This window comes from Ahaetulla prasina, chromosome 8, assembly GCF_028640845.1.
Source record: "Ahaetulla prasina isolate Xishuangbanna chromosome 8, ASM2864084v1, whole genome shotgun sequence".
Classification (NCBI taxonomy): Eukaryota; Metazoa; Chordata; class Lepidosauria; order Squamata; family Colubridae; genus Ahaetulla; species Ahaetulla prasina.
In genome coordinates this window covers 46046218-46072999 of record NC_080546.1, presented here as the reverse complement: position 1 = coordinate 46072999, position 26782 = coordinate 46046218, and the positions used below count along the sequence as shown (strand labels likewise).

Here is a 26782-nt window from a genome sequence, read left to right as displayed (position 1 = left end):
CAATTCATTGATAAACTCCTCCATCATGCACAGAGAAGAAGAATAAATAAAACACTTCAATAAGACATTATTATGGATAATAGCATTAAGGTATATGTTCTTGAGCCAGAGGTTTGACTGAAAGGGATTGTCCTGAAATAATGCCTTATATCATTTTATCCAGATTATGATGGAGTCAGGAATGAGGAGACAATAGTGGCTCCTCAATTCAGGAACTAGCACTGTTCATACATATGTATCTATATCTAAAGAGCACTTATTAATTACAGACTTTGATATGAAATTCTGAACAGAGATTCTTCAGTGAAAATATAAGCTAATAACTTTAAACCTTTAGGACACATAACTGGTACAAGAAGGGATAAAAGAAGCAAGCAAGAAAAGCAGTATAGACCAGGGGTAGTCAATCTTTTTATACCTACCGCCCACTTTTGTATCTCTATTAGTAGTAAAATTTTCTAACTGCCCACCGGTTCCACAGTAATGCGCTGTGTATCGTCGTCTGCGCATGCCTCTCGCGCATCCTGGATTGGGGTTGGGGGGAGCGCTGGCTACCAGTTCTGCTTGTCTGTTACAGCTGGGTGGTGTGGGGGGAGATGCACGAGCTATTCTAGGACAAGGCTCTTTGTTTGCAGTCGCCATTTAGTTTCACTTACGTAATGTAAACTAAACTTATGTGCGGGCGATACAAATAGTATATTTTCAGAAATTTAAATTGACATGGGAAATTTTATGAAAACCTAATGAAAATGTTTTTAAACAATGCTATGAATTTTTTTTAAAAAAGTCAATTAAATTAAAAAAAAGGAAAGTGCTTCAGCATTGGACAAAACCCCTATGGCCCACCATGAAAGCTGGAATGCCCACTAGTGGACAGTTAGGGACCAGATTGACTACCACTGGTATAGACAGCGTCTGTCACGTTTTTCACCAATACAACACACCTTATTGTCTTGGGTTCTCCTCATAATTAAGGTAATCTTGTAACTCTTGAAAATTCTGAGAAATTTAGAATATATGCATTATTTATATATATATATATATATAAATATATATGTGTGTGTGTGTGTGTGTGTGTGTATATATATATATATATATATAGGTCTTTGGTTGTTCGGGTTTTCTCCCGTGTAAAATTGGAAGTGTCTTGGCGACGTTTCGACGAAGTCTCATTCGTCATCTTCAGGCTTCAGCTTCGTGCTTCTGGGAGCAATGTGTGATCGCAGCTATTTCTTCCTTTTAACTGCTAGTGGGGGTTTGAACTGATTGGGTGGGAGCTTGGCTGTGCTCTGATTGGATGGGGTTTTCTGTGCTCTGATTGGCTGGGGTGTGTCCTGTGTTGGTGGGGGCTTGGTTGTGCTCAGTCTAATCTGTGCTGCAGGGGGATTTGAGCTGGTGAGCTGCACTGCTGCTGTTTGGCTTCGTGTTCGTGGTCGTGCTACATCTTCGTAGTGGGTGTCAGTCTGCTGCATGTATGGATTGGAGGGGTTTGAAGTGGCTAATGTTGCAGCTGCGGTCTGGCTTCTGGTCCTTGGTCGTGCTTCCTGATCAGTGTGGGTTTGGGTGTGCTTTCTGGGTGGATGTGTGGTGGTGACATCCTGTGTGGACCTCGTGAGTGTGGGTCTGGTGTCATTCCTCGTGTTAGGGACACGTTTGTCAATAAGGGCAGGTTTCCAAATGGCTGGTAGGCGGAGGTATCATCTCGCTTGTTCATGCTGTGTGGGCGTTTATCTCGATGGCTTCTCTGATTATTCTGTTGTTAAAGTGTTCAGTTTTGGCGATAGTTCTGGTCTTTTTAAAGTCAATATCGTGTCCTGTGACTTTAAAGTGTTGGACCAGGGAAGAAGTTGGTTCCTCTTTTTTGAATGAGTTCTTGTGTTCTTCAATGCGTGCACTTATTCTTCTGTTGGTTTGTCCAATGTATGTGGTGGGGCAGGCGGTGCATGGGATTTCATATACTCCTTGATTTTCTAACTCAATTTTGTCTTTGGGGTTTCTTAGGATGGTGGATATTTTTTGGTTTGTGCAGAATGCTGTCTTGATGTTATGTTTGTGGAGGATCTTGCTGATTCTGTCTGTGGTGCCTTTTATATATGGGAGGAGGGCTGTGCCATTTTCTTGCTCTCTGTCTTGGGTTTTAGTGGGGGGTTCTTTTTGGATTAGTTTGGTAATTTTATTTCTCTGGAATCCATTGGATGTTAGTACGTTTGTGAGAGTGTGTAGTTCGGTTTTTAGGTGTTGTTCGTCAGCTAAGCATTTTGTTCTAGCGATGAGTGTCTTGGCTACGGAGTTGATCTGTGCTGGGTGGTGGTGTGAGAGTGCATGCAGATAGCGGTTTGTGTGTGTTTTCTTCTGGTAGATGGTGTGTCCTAGGGAGCCATTGGGTTTCTTGTAGACTAAGACATCTAGGAAGGGAAGTTGGTTGTTAACTGCCCCACCACATACATTGGACAAACCAACAGAAGAATAAGTGCACGCATTGAAGAACACAAGAACTCATTCAAAAAAGAGGAACCAACTTCTTCCCTGGTCCAACACTTTAAAGTCACAGGACACGATATTGACTTTAAAAAGACCAGAACTATCGCCAAAACTGAACACTTTAACAACAGAATAATCAGAGAAGCCATCGAGATAGAAAAACGCCCACACAGCATGAACAAACGAGATGATACCTCCCGCCTACCAGCCATTTGGAAACCTGCCCTTATTGACAAACGTGTCCCTAACACGAGGAATGACACCAGACCCACACTCACGAGGTCCACACAGGATGTCACCACCGCACATCCACCCAGAAAGCAGACCCAAACCCACACTGATCAGGAAGCACGACCAAGGACCAGAAGCCAGACCGCAGCTGCAACATTAGCCATTTCAAACCCCTCCAATCCATTCATGCAGCAGACTGACACCCACTATGAAGATGTAGCACGACCACGAACACGAAGCCAAACAGCAGCAGTGCAGCTCACCAGCCCAAATCCCCCTGCAGCACAGACTAGACTGAGCACAACCAAGCCCCCACCAACACAGGACACACCCCCAGCCAATCAGAGCACAGAAAAAACCCCATCCAACCAGAGCACAGCCAAGCTCCCACCCAATCAGTTCAAACCCCCACTAGCAGTTAAAAGGAAGAAACAGCTGCGATCACACATTGCTCCCAGAAGCACGAAGCTGAAGCCTGAAGATGACGAATGAGACTTCGTCGAAACGTCGCCAAGACACTTCCAATTTTACACGGAGAAAACCCGAACAACCAAAGACCTATATACAAACACCGTGAAAACCTCAGAAAACAAATATATATATATATATATATATATATATATATATATATATATATATATATATATATATATATATATATATATATATATACACACACACACATACAAGTCTATGTGAATTACTCGTCTTAAAATAGACCATTTTCTTTTTTTCCTCCCTCAAAAAAACCAAATTCCAGTTTATTTTCCAGATCAAATCTTTTCCCCAAACAGGCTAGATGACACATCAATGCGTATTTATGGAAAGTAAATTACTAATTACAACAATATTAACAGCAAAATGAGATTTAATGCTATAACCAATGCATCTAATGATTACTTTATTATGGAGATTAAATAGAGAATTGTTCAGTTTTCATTAGAGTCCAGTTCTCGAAAAGTTTATAGGAATTAGAAGATATGCATCAGAATTTCTAGACAAATTGCCGTATTTCATTGCTTTGTGGTATTACAGATTAGGTTTTGAAGTAAGCCTTTAAGAAATGATTTAATATCCATGTTGCAGGAGACAGCTTGAAGTATCAGCTCCATTCTGAAATAATTATTTAGTCAGGGAGAGCTACCGTATATACTCGAGTATAAGCCGAGTTTTTTGTGCTGAAAAACGTCCCCTCGGCTTATACTCGAGTTTTGTTTTTTTTTAATCCCCTCGGCTTATACTCGAGTATATACGGCTTATACTCGAGTTTTTTTTTTTCTTTTTTTCACATTTTACCGGACGGCGCGGGGAAGCCCTGCCGGTGCAGTGAGAGGCGGGCGGGGAGCCGCCAGCCTTCTCAGCTGAGGGAGGGAGGGTTTCCCCAACCGGTAGGTGCCTCATTTCCCACCCTCGGCTTATACTCGAGTCCCCAGTTTACCCCAGTTTTTGGGGTAAAATTGGGGACCTCGGCTTATACTCGGATCGGCTTATATTCGAGTATATACGGTAAGTGTTTCAGAACAAGCATGGGAGAAATGTTTATCCTGCATCAGATTAAATGTGGATGCTAATACAGATTTTTTTTGTATCTGTATGGAATTAGATCTAAGTTTTGCTATAGCCAGGCACAGGTACTGTTAAAGACATTAAATATATGTATGGAAGAAAGCACATGGGTTATATTGTGTATTACTTAAAGAATTTAGTTTTCCAAAAACAGGTTTCTTTAGAGCAGGGGTGTCAAACTGCATCGTCACAGAGTTGTCACATGACATATAACATTTTACCCCCTAAAAAAAATCCAGGCATGGGCATGGCCAGCACGTGACACATCCAACCCGTCAGCTGTGAGTTTGACACCCCTGCTTTAGAGAATATAGTTTGGTACCTTTTATTTTCAGTCATGAATCACCTTTTCACACAAATTCTACATTCTTATCCACATATGAGAAGTCAAGGAATTACTCTAATAATTAAGAGGAACTACTTGCTAAAAAAGTAATAACGTTAACAAATTATTCTTAACTCACTTTTAGTCTTCATAATAGTAGGATTATTTTTTTTACAGATATGAGAGATTTATTTCAAAATCCTTATTTAAAATTGCACCAATTCCTTTAGGATAAAAAAAAATCCTAACAATATAATTATATATTCCTTTGTTTAATCAAGGGTTGGATAACATTCTGAGATTAACTTTTCATTTTGTTTAACATTTACAAATATTGTATTAGTACTAATGCTGTATTTTAACACCTTTAAACACTTAAACAACAGATCATTCTTAGGACTGCTTCTGTTCTGCCTTGTCCAGGAGCAATCAATGCTGTAATTCCACTCATATTCAAACAATGAAGATTTTAAGTCTCTCTAGGAATGCTATGATAAGAGAGTGCCGTTTGAAATAGATTCTAATTTTGATATAAATTCTGAGTTCATTAACATATTTTAAGTAATAGCAAGTGCTTGAAAAATCATGCTTGAATAAAAATCATAGTTGAATAAAATCCTAGTCACAAGTTTAACTTATTAAGCTTAAAAATTTCCTGCATTGTGAAATCAGGCTAACAAATGCACAGAATACAATATATTGTCTATCAGAGCTACACAATGCTTCAGCATCAGTACCAAAAAAGTGCTTCACAGTGTTTGGTGGCACAAATGTTGTCTTCAACTATTTAAAGCAGCTGCATCTTTTTCCAGGATCATATATCTGTCCTTTTCCTGAAATATATGTGTCTGCTCTAAAGAATTTCACACAAATAGTACATTTGCACCCAATGCCTAAAGTAAAATTTTGAAATCAAATTTAATAAAACAGCTCCAGTTTCATACTTCTGAAATGTCTGCAGAGTCAATCAACCACGCCAGGCCATTTAAAAAGCCTTGCTGAACAGGAATAATTCTAATGGGGAAATGTTTAGAAGAATCATTCTTACTCTGAATTTTTTGATGTATTAGGCTACAATTCTCCAAAAACATTACCTACTTTAATCCAACAAGTTTGAGAGTGCCAAACTGAGAAAAAGCTAGTTTAAGGTTTTCCAGTGAATTTATACCAGAATAAAGGACAAAGAACTGAAATCTGTGTCTTGATTCCCTTAAGCAGAATAAAGCATGAGCAAAAAACCAGGAGCACTTTGCAGCAGCAATCCTGGAGATACTGCATTTTGGTTTGGTTGATCATGATCATCTTGTAATTTTAATCTTTGGTATGATACTGAATGGCCAAAGAAATGGCCACCTGGTTTGCAGGTGCTTCAAATGGGGCATCTATAAACACAGTAGACTTTTTTGTCTATCACAACCTTCCCCTTTTATGAAAATAGATGGCCAAATAGAGCAGTGCTAACAATTTTTCTAACGGGTATGCATTTGACCAGATCTGTCCTAACCTTAAGTTGTCTGTCCTCTTTCAAAAACCATGTCATGCTGAAACCCCTGTGCTTTCAATAAAAGCCTGTTGCATTTTCCACAGAATGAATGTGGAATGGATGAGATCATGGGAAATAAGCTTTTCTTTAGTCAACAATAAGCATCAAAGCTATACCATTCCTTCCTGCATGTATAGCTAAAAAAATAATTCTACTGAGAAATGTAGCTAAATGCTACATATTGAAAGTAATTGAACTTACTGTAAGCCCATATGCCTACGATTGAATTAAAGTTTTACTATATAAAAATAGAGTAAAAAATATTAATAATGGCAGAATTAAAACATATTTTAGTAATAAACTTCCCAATTAAAATAATGTTTTGATTCACCATGACATGAATTATTTTCATTCGCACCTCACTGATCATATTACACTTTTACTTTGAATAGAAAATCCAAGAAAAGAAGTGTCTATATGAACACTTTTTTAAATATACAGTCTGTATTGTGTATTTACTCATCTGACTGAACTCTGGAGTTAGAAACATCCAAAGCACTACACACTTTCTCGCTTAAGCCAAAATTAGCTGTCAGTTTCCCCATGGACATTTTCCATGTGTACTTTGAGGTAGTCATTTCTTGTAAACTTTTTGTGGCATAGCTGGCATTCAGCCATGGGCCGATTGGGATTGTGAGTCAACTTGTGCCGGATCAGCATTTTCTTGAGGCTGAATGACAAATCGCAAACCTAAAATGCAAAAAAAAAAAAAGAGAGAGAGAGAGGGAAAAAAACAGAAAAAAAATCATTAATTGCCTAAAGACCTTTTTAAACAACTCATATATAGGTATATGGTCTCCTAGCACCGAATATTATGAATAATCTTGAATAAATCAAACAACCATCTTCTATGTCATTTGTGAAATTGAAACATTTTAAATTGTTTTCTTTCCCATAATCATCTAAGGATTGCTAGCTAAACTAATGCAAACCACAACTTTTACAAATGCATTTGATTTAATTAATTACATTATACAAGACAGTCCATTGCCAAACAAATATACATAAAATAAAAATGAACAATTCACCATTCAGAAAAGAAAAAAAAACACTGAAACACAACAAATAAAAACACAGATAAAACAAAGAGTCTATAATTACAAACATATTCTAAATTAATCTAGTTAACCCCACCGGTCCACAAAGCCAAAAACTTTGAAGAAGTCTGCTATAGCAGTTATAATTTTACAGGGAAAGATTGATAGCCGTGAATAATATCTTATCCGCATCACCTATACCACTGAAACTTAAACTTCCATTTGCGTCTATAGTAATCTCAATAGCCATTTATACCAGTGAGACTTAGAAGGCATTAGCCTTCCAAAAGACTTGACGTCTTCCAACAGACGTTGGATTTTGATATTTTGATCAAATTGCTAATGAAGAAGTTCTCCAAGAGTTTCTCCTCCAGATTACATAACATTGTCACATGCAGAAGACTCCAACTCACACATCATAATCTCTGCATGGAGAACAATCAAATCCCCAAGATGGCAATGAGATAGAATCCCCAGATGCCAAAGGACCAGGAGGATGCCCTTGAAATACATGATGAAGAACATTCATAGAAGACTTAAAAGACTCTAAACATCACATGGGAAGATGTCGAAGTATCTGCTCAAAACCAAAAAGGTTGGAGATCCCTTGATGTAGAGATATGCTATGTGGCATGAGAGAATCTAATGCTTAAAAAAATTAATTCAATGATGGATGACAGACCAATATATATCGCCTTCAATTATGTATAGATTCAAGAATAGGGCATATATTAATTGTCAAGTATTAAGAATATGTCATCTTCCCACTGTTGATACTCTCAATATAGTTGAATGTACCATGTCAACCATTAGGCCATACTGATTAAACACCTAAATGGAAATTCTTAAATTTCCCTTTTATTAAAATCATGAAACTACAACTCCTACAAATAAATATACAAAATACATACTATAGACAATCATATTTGCATATATATGTATGTATGAACATCAAAGATGCCTCATTTATTTTACTGGAAATCATTTTTAAGAGTGCCATTCAACAGATGGGCTATGGCAAATTCTGCTACTAGTAAGCGGTCTTTAATGACTTTCAATCACACGGTGATGACAGTTTAACAATAATGCATTATCTTTTCAAAACACAAAGAATTAACTCTTTGCAGAGGCACCTATTCCTTACTGAATGATAAATTCTTCTTAATATATTATGATTGTAACATTTCAAAAGCTTGCAAATAAATAAACTTTGTCAAGGTTAAGACAAAACAAAAAAGCAGCACAAAAGCAGCCAGAACCCATAAAGAGCCTGTAAAATGTATATACTATTAAAACTCATGTTTTTAACCTTACGTTGGATGAAACAATGTATTATAGGCCAATAGTTTTGATGATACTGCTTCTTGCTCTAACAGCTCTCTGAAATGCTTTGTTATATTCCTGAGATCTTTGTCATTTGGTCTTTTCTTTTCTTCTTTATTATTTCCACAGTTTGAGCTGGCATCCAGTTTGCTTCTTCTTTTTCTTGCTGTTTAGTAGTATTTTTTCATATTCATTCTAAACAACTTTAATTTCATTTCACAGTTCTTTCCCCCCCCCCCTGGTTCCAATGAGACTCAGAACTGAATCAGAAAATGATACTGATAGAAGAGAATATTTGTAGCTCAGCATTGAACTGTGAGGTCCTTGGTGCTCTGTTAATTAATTAACTCCTTAATTTTTCAACACATGGACAAAATCCACCACAGTTTCAACTGGAACCTGTGAGCATCCAAATTAAGCCAAGTTCAAAAATGCCAAAGAATTACTGGAGGAATTCTTGGCATTGAGACAAAGCAGACATTAACAGACACATAGAGGTAAACAACATCTACATACCATGAAACAAAGATGATGAAAGTGTTAAAAAGGAAACAAAAAGGCTAAAACACCTCCTCACCAGCGATCAACACCCATGTAAGTCGTGATTAACACTATACCTACAATCAAGAAGCAAACAATATCCCAATCAAGGAAGTACCAACAAAGACAAACCAACTAACAATTAAAAAACCTAATCAAGGAGCCACCAAGAACATTCCCAGTCACACTGACAGGGCAAGCCACTGGTATATAAAAATAAGAGCAAATCCTACTCCCTTCTAGCTCTGATCATGTTACCTCGTTTGGTAATGAAATATCTGGAAGAAAACCACCAAACACCAATAATACCAGGGATCTCTCCAGAAGTGATTCCTGATATACTCATTAAAAATACTACATATGTTCTCAAGATCATATTGCAAAAAAATGGTTTGCTTTCTATTTCTGCTTTAGCTTAACTTGAAACCTGAACATGAACAGTCTCTGATCTGTTCCACAGCCAGTCTGCATGAAACCATAGAGAAAGGTCAGAGAAAACCTCAGAGAAGACATCCTGAAGCCAGTAGGGGGAAAAAACAGATGCTGAAAATATATTAAATATAGTGAAAAAAATATGAGAAATGGATTGGTTTCCCCTGATTCCATGGGATATAAGAGGTGGGGAAGAGAACCATGGATAAGCTTGCAAGATTCTGCTACTATGGCCTTTCACTAAAATATAGTTCTGATCTTCCTGTGATCTTTCCTGATTTGGTCTATTTTGCAGGGCTGACATAGCCTTTGGCCATGTTTTTATTGTTATGCCTGAAGTCTTCCACATAAGTCTACCAATAATATAGTTAATTTGCTATCTGTGTACTCTATCGGGTGGTGTATATGTATGGATATATTGTTTTGGTCAATGAAAGACTGTTTAGCAATGAAGCAAACATTGGATTAGCAAAAAATAAAGGATGCTTTCTATGTACCATGTATCCACTATAATTCTGTCTTTGCACCTTTGTATTTTTTTTTTCATGCAAGGCCACAACCAGAAAATAGATGTCCCTAATCTAGTCATGTCATTAGTAGTTCAGAAATTCTTCAGCTATTCCTGAGTAGCATGTTGAGTGTCAGCTGATATGAAGGACTCATAATTCAGCACCATATCATCAGGCTTCTTGTGTTGTCTATTCATGTGGTTTTCTTAATAAAATGCAAGTGAGGCTTACTGTTGCCTTTTTCTGGACAATATGAAATGATGCCTTTGCCAGTGTCAATAAAATGGTCATCCACTTCCAGTATCTTTCTATATTGCTACTGATATTGTAATATTCTACTATATTATAACAAAGAATAGACTTCTTTATATCTTATTTCTTTCCTATTTCTTTCCTATTTTATTCTACTTTTTGTTTTTCTTTCTATGTTATTTTTGTTTGTATTAACTTTTACTCTTCTTTTAAAAATGTTCAACAACATTATATATTTTTAAAAAGCTAAGATATTTGTAATCTGACTCACTTGTAACTTGTATATGCATAACAAGCATATGTCCCCCCCCCCTTTTAAAAAAACCCTAGTTTTCTTCACTTTGGGTTTGTGTGTGACACAATATTTACTTTGTCACTATTATTATGACTTCCACAAAATATCAAGCACATCATGGGCCTAAAAGATTGAGTAATTTAGTGATCATAATTTGATGTAAGAAATAATAGAATAACATTATCCTTAGATTATTCAAAGTAAGGAAAAAACGAGAAACACAGTATGTTCAAATATTTTCTAAAATTCTGCTTTCTAGAAAAGGCCTTTTTACAAGGCTTTTTCATGGACACAGCTTGACAGTCATTTCCTGCTCAACCAGAAGAAAACAAGATTAAAAAAAACCAATACATGATGCAATCTCCCAAACATTTTCCCAAATATATATCCCTGGCATGTTTACAGACCTCATACATGTAATTATGGACACTGACCTTTACAAAAATTACTTAGGGAAAATGACATAGGTTTTACAAATAATCTGAAAATGAAGGTTTATAAACCAGCTCATTTCAAAGAACAAACCAAATGCATATTATATTTTATGTGCTCGTATTTTATTGTCATTAAATAAAGTCACAGTGCAGTTGATCATATTTTAATTGTAGTTTCTCTGCTGGGTGGCAACCTTAATCAGAATTGAAGTGTGGAAGGCACGAATTATGACTGGTTGCTCTTTGAATTATTATTCATATTTGAAAGATGAGTTCTAAAATATATTGATTCTTGGTCATTACCTTAAGGAAACCCTTCTGATAGGCAATTTGCACAGATTTGGTCAGAAGCATCTGCGTGCGTGGAGGTGGGGAAAATTGGGAAAGAGAATGATGAACCCAGAGTTGGAGCTGTGTAAATTCCACTACTTCATGTGTGCACTGTGATATCCTATATAGATATAATGTAAACATAGTAGAGCTTGCATTGTTACATTGTTGTGATAAAAGCAGGAGACTCTGCACATGCCTCTTATTTGGATAAAGGCTTGTAAACCCCACAGTCACCCACTCTCTGAATGAGATTAATTCAACTCTCTATGGGATTAGCCTCTTTAATTTAAAGCTAGTATTCTCAAAGTACCCAACTGAGCCCAATACCTCCTTGAAGTTTCTCTAAGATGCTTAACTTCCTCTTCTTGACCCCCTTAAACATGTGGGAACAGAGGTTCAAAATATTTTCTTTGATACAATATTTCATGGAACTTTATTTATAATGAATAATAATATTAGTAAAAGCATGTGAGCTACAGTGCTTTGTAGTGACTTTCTTTAACTCGTGTGCAGAATTTTAACAGATGATAAAGACCCAATTTTCAGCTCTATTCTAACATAAAAAAGCAGACAGTGTAATGAGCCAAATTAATGGTATAAAATATATATACCTTCATGTACATTTAATTCCTTAGGACTCCCTCATGCTCTGAATAGTGCTTTTGCGAAAGGAAGAATGGTTTCCTCAGAAAGTAAGAACTGATGGATGCAGAAAGAAAGTCTTCCCCTTTATATGTATACCATTCGTAAGAAAATGTTGAAAAACAATTTATTTTCTATTTATTTATTTATTTATTTATTTATTTATTTATTTATTTATTTATTTATTTATTTATTTATTTATTATTATATAATTTATTTATTTATAAATTGATTTATTTGTATGCACTATTTAAAATGCATACAAATATATTGGTGCTCTAATTAAAGTGGGGCTAGCTTGCACTCATTTTGTTTTTTAAATAACTAAATCTATCATATATTCTTTCTATCTATCTATCTATCTATCTATCTATCTATCTATCTATCTATCTATCTATCTATCTATCTATCTATCTATCTATCTATCACCTAGCAATTATACTAATAAAGTGGTCCATCATAATACCTATAAAACATCAAAGAATACTGTTATATTTTTTTGCTACAAAAGATTATCAATTAAAAATGCTTCAAGATAATAAAACAGAGTACACCCACACCTACAATCTAAATAGATATGGTACTAATATGAATCCTTGTTTGAGAATGAAAGAGTTTCTATTCAAGTTTTCAAAATCTCTGATAAAACTACTGTTCAAGTTGTTTCAAATAAGTTATACAAGTCCAGCCCTGTACACACTTACCTGGGAGAAAGGCCAACAAGAACCAATAAATGTTCTGAATGGACAAACACAAGAATATTACTATATATTTCATATATATTACAAAATAATAACTATCTGTTCAGATAGTTTTCCAACAGTGATCATTGCATGATTGACTTCCGTCTTAATATACCGTATATACTCGAGTATAAGCCGACCCGAATATAAGCCGAGGTACCTAATTTTACCACAAAAAACTGGGAAAAACTATTGACTCGAGTATAAGCCTAGGGTGGGAAATGAGGCAGCTACTGGTCAATGTAAAAAATAAAGATAGAGCCAAGTAAAATAACATGAATATTTATTTGAACGAAAATTGCAAAACGTCTACTCTGCAATTGTGCTGGGAAAGCCCAGGGTTGCCCGAGCATGAAAAAGCAAGAGAAGATAGTTCGGCTGGACTGGGACCGGCTTGGCTCGGGTCCGCACGGCGGGGCGGGGGAGCCGCCAGCCTTCTCGGCTGAGGGAGGGAGGGTTTCCCCGACATGCCGAGCGCCGCTCCGCTTTCACCGTTCGGCTGGACTGGGACCGGCTTGGCTCGGGTCCGCGCGGCGAACTGCTCAGCCTTGGGCAAATCCCGCCGGACGATCTCGCCGCCTCTTTGGCGTCTCCTGTGCGGGGTTCCCGAAGTACATCGAGACGTAGACTCGAGTATAAGCCGAGGGGGCGCTTTTCAGCACAAAAAATGTGCTGAAAAACTCGGCTTATACTCGAGTATATACGGTACGTCGTCACTTAAATCATCATATCAATAGCATTCCCATCTACAACTTCAAAAAAGCCAATTATGACCTTATAAACAATGATCTTTCATCTCTGGACTGGCTAAATCTGTTCTCATCCTGTATAACTGCTGAAGACCACTATAGAGTTTTCTTACTCGAAATCAACAGAGTCATCAAACTATACGTACCCCAAACTACCACCAAGATCAGGAAAAGCAAACTACCCATATCAATAAAAAAGCTTCAATCTAAAAAAAAATCCCTCTGGAAAAGAAACAAAAAGGGCTATGTAGCTAATTTTAAAAATCGCTACAGAACTATATGCAACCAAATAAAAACCGAATGCACAAATTACCACACCAAGCAAGAAGAGGATCTTCTGCGCACTAATTCCAGTCGTGCCTTCTATAATTTTGTCAACAACAAGCTTAAAGACTCTAGATCCATGCCACCACTAAAAGATTCTAACGGCAATGAATACAATAACGAAGTAACTGGCTTCTGGTGGCTCCACTCTCTCCGAAGGATGCCCTAAGGGCGCCCGCGCTGGGATTCTGTAAAAGCCGGTGAAATCAACGGCTGAAAGTACCTTCCCCGGTAAGGAGAAGGGAAAGAGCAGAAGAGGGAAGGGTAGAGCTCTCTCTAGAGGCCCCGTTTGGGGAACTCGAAAGGGAAAGTTCCCTGGAATTCCTTCTGCAAAGCTCCAGCCCCAGTGTGTTTCTGCTTTAAGCAGACAGAGAAGAGAGCGACCACTTCTGCTTCAATTGATTGTTATGGATATTTATAAGCAGACGGAATAAAACACAGGAGATCAGTCATTTAAATTGCAAGTATTAAATCTGACTTCTATTTTTTCTTTTAAAAAAATAATAATTTTTTTTTCTCTCATCTACAATCAACACAATGAAATAAAATGGCGTTTACTTGTTGAAAAAGTGAAACTGAATGGAGATTATATCTTATTGTACTGGACTGTGGATTGTTGGATTATTTTAGTTTGTTTAAGTATTTCATAAGGGGATTTTCAGCAAGAACTTTGCCATGAAGGTTTTTTCAGAAGAATGGATTCGTGACTTTATACAGGATTATACAGAAAGAATGTATTTAATTATTCAACAATACGAATTGGAAAAAAATGGAGGCGTTTTGGATGAGAGTTTGGAGGAAATTAACCAAGGTAATCAGGACTTGGAGTATGGAATGGATGTAAAAAAGCCTTTTTTAAAAAGTTTGGATGAAAAGCCTGAAGTTGTGCTACAGGAGGCTGTCTCCCGAAATGGAAAAATTCACAGGGTTAATGCTTTCCAAGAGTTCTCTTTTCGGATTGAGGGAATATACGGCAGTAACTCGTGGATTCTTGGACATAAGGAACTATTAGGAAATATTGTGACTGACTTTTCAAAAGGAGTAATGAAGGAAAGACAGAGACTAATGCATCAAAAATGGCAAGAGACAAAAGTATCATTTTTGAAAGAATTATTTTGAAATATTAACAGAAAAGATTTTAGCCTTTCTGAAAGACAATACGTAAGGAAGATTTGGAAGAAATGGGTTGATTATATGTTTTATAACCATCATAAAAGACTAGATATTTGGATTTATACTGGATTTTGACGAGGAAGGACTAAAGTTGAACAGATATTGTAATTTCCCTGTATTGAAATTCTATAATCTGTTGTATTGAATTTTAAATAGAATATTCTCGAAAGATCTTATGTAAGAAAGACTTGGGGGGAAAATTATATGGTTATAGAAGTTATAAGGGAGATATTCTCTGAATTGGATTGGATTTTTATGCTTTAGCTGGTTTTAAATATTTTAGGATTAATTTGTTCTACTGATCTATATATTTTATTACTGTTTATTGTTAATTTTTTGAAGGATTTTGGTTATGTAAGGAGGAAGTCAGAGCTAGAGAGGGAGAATTGGTATAATAGTTTTGGGGAAAAATTTTTTTTTAGCATATGGTTGTTTTATTTTTAACTATACCTTGTGTTTGTTCCGGGAAGCCAGGGGGGGAGGGGGTTTGTGAAGGGAGAGGGGTTGGGGGGAAAGGGGGGGAAAATTTTTTTGTAAAACTTTTTGAATAAAAAAAATAAAATAAAATAACGAAGTAACTAAAGCAAACCTCTTTAACAAATTCTTTGGCTCAGTTTTTGTCAACAGTGATGGCACATATCCCACATTCCCAAATCGTACAAGCAATGCGTATGACGACTTAACAAATATAGATTTTACAGAAGAAAATGTTGGTAAAGCTCTTTGTAACTTGAAACCATCTCTATCCATTGGACCTGATGGACTTTGTGCTTACTTCTTAAAAAAACTCTCTAGTAATTTAGCAGAACCCCTAAGTATAATCTTTAATAAAACTTTCACAACCAGTTCCCTTCCCAATCTCTGGTCACTAGCCACAGTCATTCCAGTTTTCAAAAAAGGCGACCCCAGCTTAGTTGATAATTATAGACCAATCTCCCTATGTTGCGTCGCCTGCAAAGTAATGGAATCCATCATCAACCAATCCATTACCTTGCACTTAGAAATACACAACCTTCTCTCAAATAAACAATTTGGCTTCAGGAAAAAATTATCATGCAATTTACAACTTCTCCACTGTAAAAACCTATGGACTTCAAATCTTGATCTAGGTAAATCAATAGATGCAATATACATAGACTTCTGCAAAACTTTTGACTCAGTAGTACATGATAAACTTCTCCTAAAATTAAAATCCTATGGCATTTCAGGACCCTTACACAACTGGATATCTGCTTTTCTGTCAAACAGACAACAAATAGTTAAAATTGGTAATGCTCTATCAAATCCTGTTCCTGTCAAGAGTGGTGTTCCTCAAGGTAGCGTTCTTGGTCCAACTCTCTTTATAATATACATAAATGATCTTTGCGATCATATCTCAAGTAACTGTGTTCTCTTTGCTGATGATGTCAAACTTTTCAACACCACTGACAATACATCCACAATTCAAAAGGACCTTGATCATCTAACTGCTTGGTCTAAAATTTGGCAACTACAAATCTCAACCAGTAAATGCTCAGTCTTGCATATTGGAAGAAAGAACCCAATCACAAAGTACATGCTTGATGGACATTGCCTCGCAGATGACCCCCACCCTGTCAAAGACCTTGGAGTTTTTACATCTAACGATTTAAGTGCCAAAGCCCACTGCAGCTATATAGCAAAAAAGGCTCTAAGAGTTGTTAATTAATTCTACGTAGCTTCTTTTCAAAAAACACCACGCTACTGACCAGAGCATATAAAACATTTGCTAGGCCAATTCTTGATTACTGCTCTCCTGTCTGGAACCCGTACCATATATCTGACATCAACACAGTTGAGCGTGTCCAAAGGTATTTTACGAGAAGAGTTCTCCACTCCTCCGAAACCAATAAAATACCTTATTCCACCAGACTTCATATCCTGGGTCTAGAAAACTTGGAACTTCGACGCCTTCGGCAGGACCTGGGTTTAGCTCATAAAATCATCCATTGTAATGTTCTTCCTGTCAATGACTTCTTTAGTTTCAATAACAATATCACAAGAGCTACCAACAGATTTAAACTCAATGTCAACCGCTCCAGTTTAGATTGCAGAAAACACGATTTTTGTAACAGAATTATATATGCTTGGAATGCATTACCTGACTCTGTGGTTTCTTCTCATAACCCCAAAAGCTTTACTCAAAATCTATCCACGGTTGACCTCACCACTTTCCTAAGAGGACTCTAAGAGGCGTGCATAAGAGCACAAACGTGCCTACCGTTCCTGTCCTATTGTTTCTTCCCCTATATATATATATATATGTTTATAGTACCTTGTTTCTCCTCATATATATGTTTATATATTATATAATCCTTTATGCAATGCTTGTATATATTGTTACGACAAATAAATAAATAAATAAATAAATAAATAAATAAATAAATAAATAAATAAATAAATAAATAAATAAATAAAATAAAATAAATAGATTCACCCAACTCTTATGCTGCAACTTATATTCAGTACAAAGGGAGATCTGTTTCAAATAAACTAAACTATCCAAATTCCATTTACTATGGTGTAAACAATATTTTAGGGAAGATTGCCATAAAATAAGTATACTATATGTAGCAGACTGTCCACAGCATAAAGAAAAACAAACAAACCTTGAGCTAATATAATTAACTTCTTAATGCTGAATCAGCTGATCAAAAAGGACTATAAAAAATCAGTTTATGGAACAATATCAAATGCTACAGTTGCAGTGAAATATTTAGCAGAAGAAAATCCTAATGCTTTACAACTAAGAAGTCAGTATGTTTAGGACCCCAATTTGAAGGGAAATCTCTTTGGGATTCATTTGTAAGTTAAACATAAGTATACCAAAAAGAAACTTAACCCACATCACATTGGAATGGCTTCTCTCCTGTGTGTGTCCTCATGTGTTCGTCCAGGCCGCGTTTCTGACTGAAAGCCTTGTTGCACTCAGAGCACTGGTAAGGCTTTTCCTGTAACACAGGAACGAGAGATGGAGTGGAAGTGAGCCAATGCAGAACACAAGCTGTTAACAGAGCAGAATTTCACACAGGATCATGCATCTTTATATCTCAGCTCCAAGAGACATATGTCAGAACAAAGCTAGTTAAAATAATTCTTGAAAGATGAACTGAAAGTGGGTGGGAATATTGTGGGCTGGTACCTTCCGCTTTAATATAGAGGTATTATTTTTCCCAGCCTTTTCGAAGCGGTGTTTTTGAGGGGAAGGATCTATGTCTGTTTTTCATAACCCCGGCTACAAACAACTAAATAACATGACATCTTAGGAAGCTTGATTTGCAACATATTACAGAGACATTTTGATCAAAGCCAATTTTAATCTTCTTAGCCATAAGACTAAGAATCACAAATACCTTCCTCAAATACATATTAAAAAGGCAAATATCAATGCTTGCACAGTGAAAAGGAATTGTGGAAAGTCTTTCTGGCTGCAGATAGCCTTATGCAAATAATAATTGAAATATCATGGAGAAAACTCACTCCATGATATCTAATGCTGGTTTAAATTCATCAAGTACACAATAAAAAGAACTATTAATACACAGAGCATTAAAATCACCCCCTGAGATCTCCAATGAGTTTTGCCAATGGAACTCCTTTGCATAGTCAGCCTTCCTGTAAAATGTTTATCCACTTTTGTGTATTTAAATTTTTTTTTTAAAGGAATAAACATAATAGGGCTCTTAATTAGGAAGCTTGTGGCTCCTGACTTTTAAATATTTACGCCAGTGAGTTCTTTTGTGTGTTTCTAAGAATTGAAAAAATATTCCATGTCAGCCTCCCGTAATTTTTACAGAAGTATATGTCTCAGCATATGAAAAACAGGAATTCACAACACACCCTTAATTTGTTTTACATTGTACTTTATGAAAACCATTCTTTATAAACACTCTGAAAATCCATTTTACTATGTGCACATGATGTTCAGTGGAAAGTTGAAAATAAAACCGAAATAGTTTCATATCAGAAAATGAATAAATATAAATATTGTACAGGAAATCATAGCCATGTAATTGCTAATCATCACAAATATTTAATTTAGGGTTCTTGTGCTAATAAACTTAAGACCATTCAAAGATGGTGTTAGGTTTATTCTCAATAATGATTTACCAGGTCAAAAGAAATAACATTTGTATGAGAAAGTCCTTGAATAAAATAATGACTGCAAAGTCATTATAAGTAACTTACTCTTGTAAATATCGACGTGATGGCTCAGCAGTTAAAGACGCTGAGCTTGTCAGCTGGAAAAATGACAGCCCGGGAGTTCGACATCCGAGCCCTTCACAAAGAGTGTTCCTTTCCTACTCCTGCCCACCTAGCAGTCTCAAGGTTTAGGGATAAGGGGATCTAAGAACGTATCTTTTCTTTTATGTACACTGAGAGCATATGCACCAAGACAAATTCCTTGTGTGTCCAATCACACTTGGCCAATAAAATTCTATTCTATTCTATTCTAAGAGTGATATGCAATCCTAGGGATGGCTGATTGCTTGAGAAAACTTCCCGCACCTCTTTAACTTCTTAATCTTTAAATTTCTCTCTGATCTTCTCTCTTGTTTTAACTTAGCTCTAACTCCGTTTTTAATTTTTTTTTACATTGTCATTTTTTTAATTTGTAAACTCCCAGGGTCACTACAATAAGATGGACAATGTATAAATTTGATAAATATATTGACAATGACAACTATCCATAATCTAACCTATTTTTATGACTTTGCATTCAATATATGTTATTATTTTCTTGGAAAATGAAAATTACTTCTCTATTTTGATAGATATATACCATAAACAAGTTGTAATTTACAAGCCAGGAGCCCTTCAATGGCTGTGAAATCTTTTTCCTTAATTTTCTAAATGACTGTTGATAATTAAATCATTTTCTCCCTTGTATAACTTTAATTTTTGTTATATTTATTTTAATTTCTTCAGTATCTTGCCCATCAAAGTGGCATTAGTTGTATTCTCACGCTGTTCCTATAGCTTATATTTATCTTTTGTGCATATTTACTATAGCAGAGAACACATAACATCCTTTTTATAGTATAAATGTTCATTTTCCTGTCAGCATCCCCTACTAATCATAGAAGTAGCACTTTATTTTTATTTCCCTGCTTTTGTTTTTCTACAGTGGAATAGTTTAAGAAAAGACAAGTCTGAAAGTAAAACTTATTTCTCTATTCTTACTTTGAGAAAGTTACAATTTCTATTTTGCATTGTATATAATCTTCTCAAGGAATCATTACAAATTTAAATCTTCATGGGTTTACATGTAAATATCCCACATCAAAAGTGTCCTATATGGAGAAAATATAGTTGACATGCTTATGACAAATGAACTGTTCCTGAAGGAAGAGGGAAAGCGGGATAAAGCAGCAGGCAGATCTGACTTTGAAGAATTATGCTCTAGAATCGGAACATTCCTATTTGTCCACTGTTCCTATTTATGCATTTTTAGGGTGTTTTTTTCCTGATCTAGATCTTGACTGCTAATCCTCATAGAATATTGATGCTGTTGGATTGAAAGCAGAAGGCAGAGAAATAGGCATGCATCAAGTTATGTGGTGAGGTTCTTTGCATAGCTAGGCGGTTTAGATAGTATTGGATTGAAACAGGTTAGCATCTGCAATCAGTGCTAAGACCTTTCAGCTAGGAAGGTCCACTTGAGTACTCTTAGCACTGAAACAATTACTCTGCTGCCCAACATACAGCTTTTTATGATCTCATACCACATTATGGTAGTCTGGGGATAAACCTCAATACAACATACTTTGCAGGAAAAAGGTCCCAGGTTTAAATCCCTAGAATCCCTAGAATATTAAAGGTAAAGCTTCCCTTTGCACATATGTGCTAGTTGTTCCCGACTCTAGGGGGCGGTGCTCATCTCTGTTTCAAAGCCGAACAGCCAGCGCTGTTGGAAGACGTCTCTGTGGTCATGTGGCCGGCATGACTAAATGCCAAAGGTGCACGAAACGCTGTTACCTTCCCACCAAAGGTGGTCCCTATTTTTCTATTTGCATTTTTTACGTGCTTTCGAACTGCTAGGTTGGCAGAAGCTGGGATAAGTAACGGGAGCTCACCCCGTTACGCGGCATTAGGGATTCGAACCGCTGAACTGCCGACCTTTCGAGCGACAAGCTCAGCATCTTAGACATTGAGCCACCACATCCCTAGAATATTAGGATTGAAATAATTTTATTTTTTGAAATATAAAAATCTGTTAACAGTCAGTATATACACTTAGCTAGATTAATAATATATGATTTGCTATAAGGGCTGCATTCTATTTCTATTTATCATCACATGGGAAGAATTCTATCACATATGACTTTCTTTACAATATGAAAATTCTATTTATGAGATCACTGTTTTTCCCACTGTCAGTTAAAAAGTGAGCTATCAAAATGTTCAAGATATCCCTAAATTCTTCCTTGAACTTTAACATTTAGTGGCAATAAAAGATTCAGAAAAAATCTTGGTGACAGTTTTATTTTTAGCTGGGAGGACTGGAAAGTCTAATGATTATAATATAATATAATATAACAACAGAGTTGGAAGGGACCTTGGAGGCCTTCTGGTCCAACCCCCTGCCCAGGCAGGAAACCCTACACCACCTTAGTCAGATGGTTATCCAACATTTTCTTAAAAATTTCCAGTGTTGGAGCATTATGTTAATAGATGGGGAAAAATATTATAACCAACTGAACTTTTAATCTGTACTTAGACCTCAAAATATATATCCCACAGCATTACTAAAAACAGTGACCATAATATATCTTTAAATCAGAAGATATTGTAAAATGTTCTCTTTCTTGTCCATGAATTACTATTTAGCTATTAAACTAATGCACTCTGGATGACATATTTAATCTAATATCATTTGTCCGCTGGTGGTGGGTGGTCTGATCATGTTGATTTCTTCTGTCCAGCAGGCAAAGCATGATGTAAACACAACAGTTTATTCATTAAAAAACAAAACTCACAGGTTGTATGAGCATTTGAATACGTATATTGTGTAGGATACCAGGCCAAATTGTTATTCATTTACAGTTTGCATATTGAGGTGAATTTGATGGCCTAAGTTGATACTTCTTGATGGTTTATTTCATTTAACTTTCTTCATTTAAAAGGGTGTAACAGCAGATAAAAATCAGTTTTCAATACTCTTACCATGACAGAAAAAGGCCTAAACAATTTAAACAGTTCCTATATTTAATCTGGGTAATATTAGTTATTACAGCAGTTCTTGTAACTGAATTCAGCAGATGTTTTCCAGTCATTATTGTTTGCAAAGACTGTTTCAAGGAAAAATGAATCTCCTATTAACAGGGATGCATATAGCATATATATATAGCATAAGCAGAATGTGTAAAAGCCAGAAATGTCAGAGATAATATTCAAACTTAAAATGGGTAGATTTGAAAGGATGACAACTGTTCAATGGATTTATAAACAAATTATACTGCTATCAGGATTTGAATTTATACAGTTATGATTTTTTTTAAAAAAAAACTTGTTCCTTTTTGAAAAGGACTCCCATGAATCAACTGATTGACATGCCAAAGAAACCTCCCATCACCAATCAAGAGTATCACCTCCATCAGCACATTCAGATATGCTGCAGACTACAGTTGCACAAGACAACTTCCCCTTCTAAACAGCTGCTCTGAGGAAGCCTTGTAGAGGCACATGATGCATGCTAGTGCTAGGTATTAAGCTCTCAAAACCTAGAGAACTCAAAAGTAAGATATTACAACTGTCTCTATTCCCAAAAATCCATAAAAACTATCTGCTTGTTCCTGCTTGGCCAAAGTAAAAAATAAATAAAATAAATCCTTTCATTTTCCTAATGATTGGGAAATAGAAACAATAAATCAGTGAAAATATTGGGGAAAATAGATCACTTGTTTAGATGAAAGACCAAATTATACCAGTGGTGAAATTCAGCTGGCTCTATCCGGATCACGCGATCCAGTGGCACCGGCGGCAGGATGCTCCACCCACCTGCCCAGATGTCATCACATCCCATTTTTGATCCTATGCATATGTGCAGAAGGCTCTGCGCATGCGTTGAAGAGGCGTGCGCACTCACATTTGTGAACTGGTAGCGAAGGTAAGTGAATACCATCCCTGAATTATATGTATACATGAACAAAATGACACCCCTAATTAGTACATTTCATTTACAATTCAAGCACAACAGTATAATATTACAGTTATTCTATATCCAAAATAACAAAACTGAAATTTAAAAATACATGCTGATATCTCAACAGTTTCGTATTTACATAAAACAAGGATCTCACATTCACTCAACTAGAGCAGTTTTATGAATTCATCCTCAGTTTAAATGTTTCAGTTCTCAATCTGCCTAGACAAGGGGTCTGCAAACTTGGCTTTTTTAAGACTTGTGGACTTCAACTCCCAGAGTTCCTCAGCCAGCAAAGCTGGCTGAGGAACTCTGGGAATTGAAGTCCAAAAGTCTTAAAAGAGCCAAGTTTGCAGACCCCTGGACCTAGACACATCATTTTCTTTTTCTTTCCCCCAGTTTTTTTTTTAACATGGCGGATCATAGCAACATCATTAAGTGCTCCTACTTACTCTTGTATGGGTTCGGATGTGCATTTTTAATCCATCATTCTTGCTGAAAGCTTTGTCACAATAGGGACACTGATAAGGGCGTTCACCTGAAAACAGTAAAATCAGTCTGTTAATATCTTATGGCACACATGGGACTTTTCAGATGATTGCCCAAATAGGCAGTGATGAAGCCCTAAATTGCTTAGCTACAGCATTATTGTTATATGTTTTCAAGCTGTTACTTGGGACTAATGTTGCCTGAAGAAAAAGAACATCAAAGTAGAAACAGCATGTGCATTTTCCAAGAGACAGATCTTTCTTTGAGCCACTGTTCTCACAAAGAAGGTCTTGTTAACAGTGGATTGCCAAATGCATGGGAAAGATCCATCTGACTGCCACTATTTACATATGCACCTTGCATTGCATAACTGCCCCATATTGAAATGATTTTCATGGGACAGCTTTTGTATTGTGGGAGACCAGAGGCTGAAGAATCCCAAGCTTTGAAGAAACTAGCCATGTAATCATAAGCAGCACTAAATGTATTCAGTTGCCCACAATTGTGTTTGCTGCAATAGACCAATGCAGCTACTTCCCTGGAAAAATAAAACAAAATCAAAAGGACAACAATGCTGTCTTAACAAATTTTGAATAATCTACTCTCTATTCTAGTGACAACTTTATTGTTTTAATGTCTTTTATTGTTCTCAATCTGTAGGGGTTTTTTATACATGCTATTTAATATGCAGTGTTTGCTGGGCTGGTATATGGACCACCATAAAAATATATAAAAGGATACATAAATCTTAACTAAACCCAAAAGCATGCATGTTTTTGGTGAACTTTCAGTGCATTACGAATAGAGTAGAGTAGAGTAGAGTAGAGTAGAGTAGAGTAGAGTAGAGTAGAGTAGAATAGAATAGAATAGAATAGAATAGAATAGAATGGAATTTTTTATTGACCAAGTATGATTGGACAAACAAGGAATTTGCCTTTGGTGCATATGGTCTCAGTGTACATAAAAGAAAAGATATGTTCGTCAAGAATCATAAGGTACAACACTTAATGATAGTTATGGTGTACAACTAAGTAATCAGGAAACAATCAATATCAATATAAATTGTAAGGATACAAGCAACGAAGTTACAGTTAAAGTTAATGATCCACTTAATGAAAATGTACATTATATGCAGGAAACATAACTACTGAAAAAGTCATGCAACAGTGAATAAGATGATATTCCATTTCAGGCTAGCACTATTGTGTCAAAGATGTAACAAATGAGACACAGATTGCAATAGCTAAACTACTTATTTGGTGGATGAAAATATTATGGGAAGGCCAGCATCTGAAGATAATGTTCTTGAAAACAATAAAAAAAATAATTAATCCCAATATTCATCTTCCCCAAAGGGTGTACTATTTTAATAATTCTGATTTTAACCAACTTAAACCTTCTGGTCTAAATATATTGCTCTGCTTAATATTATAAAATGTAATAATTAATTCAACCCATAAGTCAGACTTTTTTCCAGAATCGTACCCTAACATCTTCTCAGCTGTTTTCATTTTGAGAATGCTGCTGGCTATCTACATCTTGCTCATTCATCAGGAGGTAAACTGGTAAAGCATCTTATAACCTCTATTTTAATTATTTTTAGTAGAAATAATTAGGCAGGTTATAATTTTGATTTTTTCCCCCTTTATGTGTGTAATAACCAAATAATTGTTAAGCAATTGAAAGTAACTATTATAACTTGGATGTGGTGGTGAGTGAGATGAGTAAATCAGATTGGGATGAAAAAGAGTGAATTACAGTCTACAAAGATGAACGAATTATACACACAAACAAACAAACAAGCATATCTCTAGATGGTGCGATCCAAAGAATTATTGGTCTTAATAAATTAAGTTGGGCTGATGTAAATATGTGTGTCAGATCTATCGCACCTTCTGCTCAGATATCAGTAAAGGTTTGGTTGGTTCTGCTGTGTAATGATGCAAAGACAGGAACAGGTATTTGGGCCATTTGTCTAGTGGCAAATTAAGTCAACTCAAATATTATGTAAGTAGCAACATCTGTGAAGAAGTTTTAGTCACTATGCCACAAGCACAAGGGTGTTTATGTCAGTGTTTCTTAAAGTGTGGTCTTAAGCGTCCTAGAATCTCCCAAGGACCGCCTAGTGATCTGCAAAATCAAAACCATTTACCAGCCTAGGTTGAAAAACAATATAGTAGTAAAAACCATCAAACAATCATGAGGAGCAGTAGCGGTAGTGAATGTGTCAATTTTAATTTTTAATGTGGTAAATATCTGTAAATAGCCCAGGCAAGCAAAAGTCTTTCGGTGAATGTTAGTATACTCTAGTATACTCTTGTCAGCCCACAGACCAAATGTGGCCCTTGTCAGTTAGTAATGCAGTACCACAACACAATAAAAATATAAAAAAACAAATAAATAAAAGGACATTTGCTATTTATATGCATTAACTATATATAACAATCATATATGTGCTCTAACATAATTCCTCTTCATTCAAATCTCCTCAGGCAAGCCAAAATGTTAGACAACCATGGTCTAGAGCAGCGGTTCTCAACCTGTGGGTCGGGACCCCGTTGGGGGTCAAATGATGATTTGCCAGGGGTCGCCTAAGACCATCGGAAATATGGGAAGTATACTTGCGAGTCGAAGAATCGTGCTCCAATGGTTGACTCCACAAGCCAGCTGCAGGCTCTTCAAATCGCTAGCCGAATTCAGCTTCAGGCGTGATGAATTAAAAAAGAGAGAAATCTTTGCTCTGATGTCTCCCCCTCAAGCCAGCTGCAATCACTCCCAATCGCTAGCCTAATCTGGCTTCAGGAGCAATAAACTTAATAGGGGAGGAGTCTCCGCTTTAATGCCTCCGTCCTCAAGGCGATCACAAGCAGTTCAGATCGCTAGCCAATACGGCTTCAGGCATGATAAATTCAAAACGAAAATAATTTTATGGTTGGGGTCGCCACATCGTGGGGAATTGTATTAAAGAGGTCGCCACATCGTGGGGAATCGTATTAAAGAGGTCGCCACATCGTGGGGAATTGTATTAAAGGAGTCGCAGCACTATAAAGGTTGAGAACCACTGGTCTAGAGTCTAACATGATAGTCAACATTCTATTTTCTATCTCAAACCAGTTCAGAGCTACATGTATTCAGGATATGCCATGATACATATTGTGTACTCCTGGCTGCACAGTTTAACATCATTGCAATGATAT

The 26782-nt window shown here is 36.3% G+C and overlaps 1 protein-coding gene across 4 annotated transcripts in view; it reads right to left on the bottom strand.

The window, feature by feature from the left end:
* Positions 1–3575: 3575 nt before the first annotated feature.
* The window catches only part of PRDM5 (PR/SET domain 5), a 90713-nt gene continuing 67506 nt past the window's right edge, over positions 3576–26782 (bottom strand). For 3 of the 4 annotated variants that reach the window (XM_058192908.1, XM_058192910.1, XM_058192911.1), the window contains 3 exons: positions 23549–23634; positions 17797–17901; positions 3576–6836 (listed from right to left, as the gene is read on the bottom strand). In XM_058192908.1, coding sequence (XP_058048891.1) covers positions 6672–6836; positions 17797–17901; positions 23549–23634 — 356 coding nt within the window. In that variant the 3' untranslated portion in view covers positions 3576–6671. Of the gene's footprint in view, positions 6837–17796; positions 17902–23548; positions 23635–26782 lie in introns of those variants that run through there. The other variant, XR_009156291.1, reaches the window with a different exon arrangement.